General features: G+C 45.3%; 2 protein-coding genes across 2 annotated transcripts; one reads left to right on the forward strand and one right to left on the reverse strand.

Annotated features, from left to right (window-relative positions):
* Window positions 1-32: 32 nt before the first annotated feature.
* TOR1B (torsin family 1, member B (torsin B)) lies at window positions 33-3,264 on the forward strand (the record flags this gene model as incomplete). The annotated part of the gene is made up of 4 exons (XM_009084928.1): window positions 33-305; window positions 1,557-1,732; window positions 2,707-2,834; window positions 2,987-3,264. Coding segments are annotated over 4 exons (855 nt in total), but the record flags the coding sequence as incomplete, so codon positions are not given.
* Window positions 3,265-6,151: 2,887 nt separating this feature from the next.
* On the reverse strand, window positions 6,152-9,668 carry TOR1A (torsin family 1, member A (torsin A); the record flags this gene model as incomplete). The annotated part of the gene is made up of 4 exons (XM_009084930.1): window positions 6,152-6,559; window positions 7,438-7,565; window positions 7,644-7,819; window positions 9,357-9,668. Coding segments are annotated over 4 exons (867 nt in total), but the record flags the coding sequence as incomplete, so codon positions are not given.
* Window positions 9,669-9,710: the final 42 nt, after the last annotated feature.

The following is a 9,710-nucleotide window of genomic DNA, read 5'->3' on the forward strand; positions in this document are numbered from 1 at the left end:
GGCGCGGGCGGTGATGCTGAGCTGTTCCTCTCCCCGCAGCGCTGAAGGAGCAGCTGGACAACAGGCTCTTCGGGCAGCACCTGGCCAAGGATGTGGTGCTGAAGGCGGTGATGGGCTTCAGCAACAACCCCAGCCCTAAGAAGCCGCTGATGCTCTCGCTGCACGGCTGGGCTGGCACCGGCAAGAATTTCCTCAGCCAGATCCTGGCGGAGCACATCCATCCCGCCGGCCTGCGCAGCAAGTTCGTCCATCTCTTCCTGGCCACGCTGCACTTCCCTCACCCCGACCAGGTCAAGACCTATAAGGTGAGGAGGGGCACGAGGTACACCCTGTTACCCCCAGTCAGTCCCTAAACCCTCTAGAGGGGATTTTCTGCTGCACGTCTCCTCCAGATCCCCAATAGCTGGAGTATTCCAGAGTTGGTGCGGGAGAAGTGCAGAAAAAGGCACCAAAAAGCCAAGAAATCAAACGTGACATAATTTCCGAAGTGCTGTTCTCTCACTGATGCCATCTGCTGATTCCCGTGCTCGCTACTGGGAGAGAGTTCCAGCATTACAACTGCGTGTCCTGACTGGCTGGGATGAAGGGAATCTTCTCCATAGCTCCCACGGGGCTGTGTTTTGTGTTCATGGCTAAAACAGTGCTGGTAACACAGCAGTGGTTTTTGGCTGTAACTTATCAGTGCTTGCACAGCCTCAAAGCTTGCTGGTTTTGCCCACTCCTATCAAGCAGGCTAAGGTGGGCAAGACACCCCCTAAGGAGGGGTCACAGCCTAAACAACTGACCCCAGTTGGCCAGAGGGATGTTCTGTACCTTATGCTGTCATGCTCAGCCATTAAAACTGGGGTAGAAGGAAAAAGTGGTGGGGTGTGATTTCCAAGGTGGTTGTTGTTCTGGCTGGCTTGGCATTGGTCTGCATGTATCAGAAGGGTGAGTGATACCCTTTGCTTGTATTTTTTGTCTTTTCATCACCTATCAAACTGTCTTTATGTCGACTCATTAATTTTTCTCACTTTTATTCATTGTCCTCTCTCCCCCATCCTCCTGGGGTGCCTGGCTGAGCCACCCCACCACACACTGTGTAATGAGAAAGTGTAGCCTGCATGAGAGATTTTCCAAGTGACTTCATTCCTTGACTTTGGAGAATTCTGATCATCATGTTTTAATGTCTGAAGGTACCCAAAACTGATGTAGTGATAGATGTGGTTTCTGTATGAAAGGTGAAACACTGACATTTTTAAACAAACAAAATGAAGCTTTCCCTTGTCCAAGACTTCCCTTCTCAGCCTGGATTTCGTGTCTTACTCATACACTAAGCAGAAGAAATTAGAAAGTCTTCCCTCTGTGAGCAGGAAAAGAATTCACATTTAAATTCAGCCACAGCTCAAAGGGATCAGTCACAGAAATTATGGTTCTTTCTTCAGGAAAAAGTACAGCCAGTGAGTGTGGGATGCTGACATTTGACAGGGTGTCCCCAGAGTTTGTCACATATACAAGCATCTTGCAGTACATCCACAAAAAAACTTGTTTTTCAATGTTTCAACCTCTTGTTCCAGGAACAGCTGCAGAATTGGATTCGGGGCAACGTCAGTGCCTGTCCCTCCTCTGTCTTCATTTTTGATGAGATGGACAAAATGCATCCAGGTCTCATTGATGCCATCAAGCCATTCCTGGACTATTACGAGGAGGTCGATGGGGTGTCCTACAGGAAAGCCATCTTCATCTTCCTCAGGTCTGTGGACCTGTTTCTGCCATTCTGAGATACTGGGATAAGTGTTTGTTTATGATAATGATGATGTTCAGAGCAAAAGGACTGCTCTGAACAGGGAATGAAGACCCTCTCTGTGCAAAGGCAGGGGGGAGCACTCTGAGCTCATGCCTGGCCTGTGGTTGTAGTGCAGCAGTTCTGATGCCACTGCAGTGTGCTGAGCTCACGAGCCTGGCCCAGAGCAGAGATCATATGAGAGCTCACACTTTGGGCAAGTTCTCTGGGATGGGTGCACTGTGTACTGGGTCTGACTGGTGTGGAGTTAAGTGTCTTCACAGCAGCTGGTTTGGTGCTGTTTTGGATTTGTGGCTAAAACAGTGTTGATAACACACCAATGTTTTGGCTCTCTGGATGATGCCTGCAAGGCCTCAAGGTTTTTCTCACACTGCTCCCAGCTGGGGTAGGCAGGAAGATGGGAGGAAATACAGCTGGGACAGCTGACCCAAACTTCCAGGGGTATTTTCATACCAAGTCATGTCATGCTCAGCAATAAAAACAGGTAGAGAAAGAAGGGGGTTTCAGCTTTCAAGGTGATGGTTCTTCACCAGTCTCCTGGGTGTTGGTTTGACTGTGGGGGTGGTGAGTGATTTCCTTAGCCCTCCTTGTTTGTTTCTAACTCTTTTCATAACATATTAAACTATCTTTATTTTGACCCACGAGTCTTCATGCTTTTGTCCTTCCTGTTTTCTCCTTCCATCCTGCTGAGGCAGGAGGGAGTAAGGAAGCAGCTGTGTAGGTTGCTGCTGACTGAGGTCAGCCCACCACACACTGATGGCTGTTTGAAGAGCTGGAGACTTTCCCTAAATTTTGGTGTACAGGAATCTGTTTTGGTGATCTGTTTGCTATCAAGAAGATTAGCAATACATGTAACTGGCTGCAAAAGATTCTGGTTCACTTGTGTCTGTACTCACCACTGTCCATTTTTCTTTTATAATCAGCAATGCAGGTGGTGACTTAATTAATAAAGCAGTTCTTGATTTCTGGACAAGTGGAAAGCGCAGGGAAGATATTCAGCTGAAAGACCTGGAGCCCATGCTGTCTGTAGGAGTTTTCAACAACAAGAATAGTAAGTCGCTTTGCCCCAAAATTGAGAAATTAATTCCTCAGTGGCTGAGACAAAATGCTTTGTGAATTCAGCCTGGCCTGCAGATCCTGTTGTGTGCAAGATCAAGTTTAGAGAAACTCCTTCCTATGATTTTTCCCCCCTCACTCTTCCAGGTGGACTGTGGCACACCAGCCTCATTGACAGGAACCTCATTGACTACTTTGTCCCCTTCCTGCCCCTGGAGCACAGGCATGTGAAGATGTGTGTCAGAGCCGAAATGACAGCGCGTGGCTACGCTGTTGATGAGGGCATTGTTCAAGCAGTGGCTGATGAGATGACTTACTTCCCCAAGGAGCAGAAAATCTACTCTGATAAAGGCTGCAAGACTGTACAGGCCAAGCTGGATATTCATGAAGACCTTGTGATCAGAGATAGAAAAACCAAGGGTTGATTTCAAGGCTCCAAAGCACTTTCGGAGCTGTTGGAAATCTGTGTATTTGCACTTCAGCTTTTTTACTGTTGCAGGGAATATGGTGAAAATACCAGAGTGAACTGTGTGGGCCTTGTAGCTTTTTTGTTTTTGTTTTGTTTTTAACTTCACATAGAATCACAGAGTGTTTAGATTGGAAGGGACCTTAAAGAACACTGCCTAGTTCCATGCTACAACATACTAGGCCAGTCTGTTCTTAATGAGAAAAATCTCTAATGAGGGTTTGTTTGACTGTTACAGCTTGTCAAGTTATCTGCATGAGAGCTCCTGGGCCTGAAGTCTGTAAGATCTTTAGTAAACCCCCTGCTGCACTCAGTGATTGAGATGTGGATAATGCTACTCTCATCTTGCCTGGAAGACACTTTGATGGAAGGAGTTATTTTTAATAGTGTATTTTTATACTAGAGTGTGAGCCACAGCAATACAAAGCTCTTTCTAGAGAGCCACAGAGAAGAGAGTATGGGAAACAGGAGCAATCAACAATCCCATACCTTGCTAGTTAAGTTCTCACTAGTTAAGTTTTTTTATAGTAGCTTTTGACTTTAAAGAATGCCTGTGTGAAAGGGTGAGTGCTGAGTTAAGAAGCTGGGAAAGATCAAGTTAACCTTCACCCCGTGGTAGGGCTGGGGTTTAAAACTCTGTTGCAAGCTTTAACTCTTTCATCACCCATCACTTGTACTGCAAGACAGAAGTGCCTTTCACTTGGCTGACTGTACTGTGGTTTTCAAATGGGTAGGAGGGATTGGACTATTTTTGTGTTGCAGCATCTGTTCCTTCCCTTGTACTTAAACGTCCTTTAAGATGTGATGTAAAACCTACAGGTCTCATTACAATTATGTTAATTCAAATTACAAGAGAGCTTAGCATTTATGTTAAGCTCTAAAAGTATCAATTGCCTTTTACAACCCCATGTGGAATTTGTCAGATGTTGGCAAACTATTCACACTGATGCAACCTCCAGAGCCAAATGCTAGTGAGACATTAACCTTGGGACATTGGACTGTCACTTTTCATGTGTGATGTTTTGCCTATTAACATAGTCCTAGGTGTATATGCTGCATTCAGTTTCACTTACTCCAAAAACCATTGTGCCATTTCAAAAAAAACACTATTGTTACTGTACTACAGTTGGAATAAATATGAAGTTTTATATATTAATTTCTCTCTTGGTTTAATCATTTTCAGCCATAAGAAAGTAGTGGTTTATGCATTTTGCTGCACTACAGAGTTCTGTTAGGCTTTCTTTACTCCTAAAAAGGTGTTTATAACAATGGATAAGCAGATCAGCCTGTTGATATTAAAACATGTTGACTCATCCAACAGCAAAGTAAGCAATTCAGCTGTTAAATACAGCTCTGTAGAAACAAACACCTGTGAAAACCCCTAAAAATCTCTGCTTCATGGTTATTAACAGATCTCTCCTACCACACTGCAGGACAAACACACCTGAGGTAGCTTGTTTAACCATTCCTCCTCTCTGGCTGTGTCTGCAAAGTGGCTCTTCCCCTCTCCTTGCGCTAGCAAAGGCAGGATGGGACTCCAGGTTTTCATCGTGTCACCGTGGCCAGAGCATCTGCAGCCTCTGCAAAGAGCCAGTGTGTAAGTAACAGCTTAGTTCAAGTGAGGTACAGCTGCTGGCAGCAACTCACACCTCACTCAAGAGTCAGTTGCTCACACTGCTGTGATCCACATGTGCTCTAAGGATGCATAAGGAAGTGTTACAGAGTGTGCATGGGAAGTGTGAGCTGTGCTGGTCACCAGGACTTTGCCCTGTGCCTGCGTCGCACTGCACACACAACAGCTTGGCTGTTTGCCCCCGGGCACTGGGCACCAGGCTCAAATCAGAGAAAGAACAGCAGAAGGTAGCTAAGAAAGACTTTGCCCATGAGAAAAGTTTATTTTGAACAGCAACTGGAGTGGAAAAAAAGCCTCTGCAGTGCTCACATTCAGAAACAAGTCTGACACTTCGCAGTAACTTCAGGTGATGCATTTCACATTTTTCAAATGCCTTTTAGCTCTGTCTTCATCCCGGCCTCAAAGGCACACAGTGTTGTGAGGAGAGGAAAAAGGGAAAACCTGCAAGCTGGTCCATGAATTTGACATGTAGGTGAAGAAGAGAAACCTCTGTTCCATTTCCGTGGTGTAAAATCCAATCTGGACACAGTTCCCATGACGTTACACCCTGTCCATGAAGCTGACTCATCAGTCCAACCGAGAGCACACTGCTCTCCCTGCTGAGATCACTCCTGGGGCAGCATGCTCTGGGCACCTTCATACATAAAAAACTAGCCAAAAAAAGGAACTAACTACTGTGGTAGCCAAGGCTTTTAACTCGTTTCCTTGTAATATTAACTCCTCCCTCTAAACACTACTCACAACAAAGAGTTTCACATCATCTGTTTGACACACGAGACCAAATTATACCAGTGTTTTGAGAAAGACAATAGTAGTGCATGATGTTGGATAAAGGAGCCTGGATCTTAATTCCAGAATCTCCCTTATCTTTACTGGACCCAAGCTGTTGAAGGAGAAAAGACACATACTCTATTTTCCATACACATTCCCACACAGGACCAATTAAGTCTCTCACAGACACAGGAACTTCGATTAAAATTCTCAAGATTGTCTAGAGATCGTCCACATCAGACCAAAATCCAATTAAAATTAGGCCATACTCTCCATCCTTCCATACATGTCAACAGTTTGCCAAACAGTTCAGGTGACTGACAGACGATCCAAGGAGTCCTCAGCCCCGTCAGACGCAGACCCAGGAATTCCCAAAGCAGTTCCGTCTTACCTTGACAGCACCAGGCTGAAGCACTCATGTCACCAGAACTCACGCATTCTGGTGACAGAATAAAAATGCAGAGGCACTGCTGCTTATTCACACACCAGTTAAAAATACTGTTCCTTTCTTTAAAAAGTACTTAAAAATGAAATGTCCTGGGTTCTCCACTTGGTGATTAAATTAAATTTGCTTCTTTGCAAGTTGTAGCAATAAAGCATTAGAAGTCATAGTAATAATCCAGCTTTGCATCCACAGTTTTACATCCTTTATCTGAATAAATTCTCTCCTCCCTGGGGAAGTAGGTCATCTCGTCGGCTATTCTGGTTACAATGTCTTCATCCACAGCATAGCCACGAGCTTCCACCTCAACCCTGACACACATCTTCACGTGTTTGTACTCCAGAGGTAGGAAAGGAATGAAGTAGTCAATGAGATTTCTGTCAATCAAGGTGCTGTGCCAAAATCCACCTGAAAAGAAAGAGAAGTGTTACTGCTCCTCTAGTTAAACACTACCCTGGGTTGAATGGGAGCACATCACAGCCCTCTGCTCTGCACCTCTAAGAATTCACCTGGGGTTTTTGGGCACTGTAATGCACAAGTCTAAGTACAAGCTCCTTCTCATGGTACTTTGTGCATAAAGTCTTGGACAGACACATCAGTGTGGCCCATTGAGGCTGAATCAATGAATTCTGACTGTTCTAGTTAAACACTACCCTGGGTTGAATGGGAGCACATCACAGCCCTCTGCTCTGCACCTCTAAGAATTCACCTGGGGTTTTTGGGCACTGTAATGCACAAGTCTAAGTACAAGCTCCTTCTCATGGTACTTTGTGCATAAAGTCTTGGACAGACACATCAGTGTGGCCCATTGAGGCTGAATCAATGAATTCTGACTGTGTTGAAGCCTTGCCCTCCAGGTGCTGATCTCATACCTTCCCCTCTCTCATCTAGGGAGCGACAGATTTTCTAACTCTTATCAGCCCTCCCAGACCAGTTTTCTTATTTTTTTTTGAGCTTGCATGTAACCTTTTAAAAAGTACAGTAAGTTTGCTTACAATGCTCGTCCCCTTTTCACCAGATGTGGAAATCTAGGAAGCACTTCCCCCAACACATGCAATCCAACAGGCAGCAAACAGACTGGCAGCCAAGCTGCACACAGAGCTCCTTAACCTCCACTCATCTCAGGAGCTGAATGGAAGCCCCAAAACTGTATTGTGGCTCCTTTCAAGCTGAAAACTGGAGGCCACATCAAGTAGAAACCATAGCTGTAAAAAAATGCAGCTAAACACAGCCCATCCCTTTTGTGTAACTTTCACCACCTCAGAAGCAATTCAAGTTTTACTCACTATTTTTGTTGTTGAAGACAGACACAGACAGTGCATTCTGGATATCTGTGAGCTGGATATCTTCCCTTGTCCTCCCATTTCTCCAGAAATCTAGCGCCACCTCTGTTATCTTTTCAGCTCCTGCATTGCTAAGTGAAGACAAAACAGGCTGTGGCTGGGGGTAGTTTTAAAAGGCAAAACAGCAAACCTAAGAAGCCAGTTCTTACCTGAGGAAGATGAAGATGGCTTGTCTATATGACACCCCATCCAGCAGCTCATAGTAGTCCAGGAAGGGCTTGATAGAGTCAATGAGTCCTGCGTGCATTTTGTCCATTTCATCAAATATGAAGAGTGATCTGGGGCAGATGCTCACGTTTCCCCGAATCCACGACTGCAGCTGGTCCTGGGTGCCATAAAAATGGAAGATGCTGAAAGAGTTTGTGTTGAAGAGGCAGAAAATAGCACTTCTGCTTATTGAACTTTGCCCTGAAATGGTGTTGTTTTAATAGCTTTGGCTTCTTGACTAGAACATCATTAAAAGCTGTACATGAAACTTGAACAAAATCTCACACTGGTTCTGAAAAATTGTAAGTTATGACAGGACAAGCAAGAAATCTCTTTGGGAGAAAGATATTCCTGTAACCATAGCAAAAATGCACAGCAGGACAAAGGATAAGTATGTACCACCCAGAACACGCAAAGCAAAGCCTTGCCAAACCAGATGATTACTTTTGGCAGCACTTTGGTCTCAACACCCTTAATGTCACAGCTATGAACAGCATCAAATTTGCTACCTGAACAGCACCAGGGAGAAACTGCAGCTGCAGCCACTGGCAGAAGTAGAAACACAATGAAATTCTCAGCCCTGTGTTTTAATCACTCAGAAGTTAAATGAAGACAATTACAAGCCCTTCCTGAAACACAATATTGTTCAGAAGGGCAAGTGCTTTGTTGTACTAAAAGATTCTCTCACGTGCTGCATTTAAGATCAGTAATGAACTGGGGGGGGGGGAAGGTTGATCTGGCGGCAGATGAACGAGAGGTAACTGTTCTGACCATCTTCACTGACTCATCCTTTCTGTTATTCATTATTTACTCCACCCCTGAACTGCAGAGGCAGCACAGGAAGGTGCATCAGGTGTATTGTGGATAAGCAGCAATAGTTCCTCCTACTGCCTTGGGCAGCAAGTTTCCCTAGTGTGTTCATCTCAGAACAAATGCAGAAAAGCATCCATTTGATGCAAGAAAGGGAAAAGTAAACGGTAAAAAGAGGAAACAGATTACTTCCTCCATTTAGAAACGAAGTTTGTAGACCATCCTGTTCCCATTTTTAAGCTACACAACTGAATATAAACATTCAGTAAAACTCAGCAGTTAGCAAAGTTAGAACAAATAAAACCCCATTGCACAGGGATCTGAGCTACTGCTCCACTGCACTGACACCTCAAACTGACACCACAGTTTCACATACATTTATCTGCACCTTTCTGACAACAGAGTATTTGGTGATTTTGCTTTACAGCTGGGAAATAACTAAATAACCTGCTCAGTGTGCAGCAGAACTGACAAGTACAGATGCCTCAGAGGGCCAGTATCAGCTGGCCACAGCACCTGACACACCTGGAGTTCACTGAGCTGTTCCCCAGAGTCATGAATTACTTGGGTTTTTTTGCAGTGCCCACCAACATATCCCCTAACCATGACTCAGACACATCCCTAAGCAAGTGCAGAATGAAAATCAAACCACATCACTCTTCCCTAAAGAGAGGTTTGAAATATATGAAAAAAAACTTTACATTCATGGGAAAAACAACCCTGACAGATACCGGGATTTACACAGAAGATTCCAAAATTGGCACAGGATACATGTTCCTGTGTAAAACACCTGTCTGCAGTACTGACTGTGCCACAGCAATCCCTGCAGCAGAACACACTCTCACCTTGTAGAGATTGATGCTGTGAGCATGAGGGAAATGCAAAGTCGCCACGAACTGATGCACGTATTTACTCTGCAGACCTTTCTTATAGATGCTTTCGGCGACGATCTTACTGACGAAGTTCTTCCCCGTTCCAGTCCAGCCGTGTAAGGACAGCGCCAGAGGCTTCTTGGCGTTGGTGTTGTTCAAGAATCCCCTCACCGCTTTCACGACCACCTTGCTCACCAGGTGCTGCCCGAACAGCTTCTGGTCCAGGTTCCCCTGCAGAGCTGGAGGAGAGGCCGCAGGGTCACCGCAGGGTCCCCGCGCCAGCCCCGGCCGGGGGCAAAGGCCGGGCGGGACAGCGCCCCGCGGGCC

This window comes from Acanthisitta chloris, unplaced genomic scaffold, assembly GCF_000695815.1.
Source record: "Acanthisitta chloris isolate BGI_N310 unplaced genomic scaffold, ASM69581v1 scaffold21061, whole genome shotgun sequence".
In the NCBI taxonomy this organism is placed as follows: Eukaryota; Metazoa; Chordata; class Aves; order Passeriformes; family Acanthisittidae; genus Acanthisitta; species Acanthisitta chloris.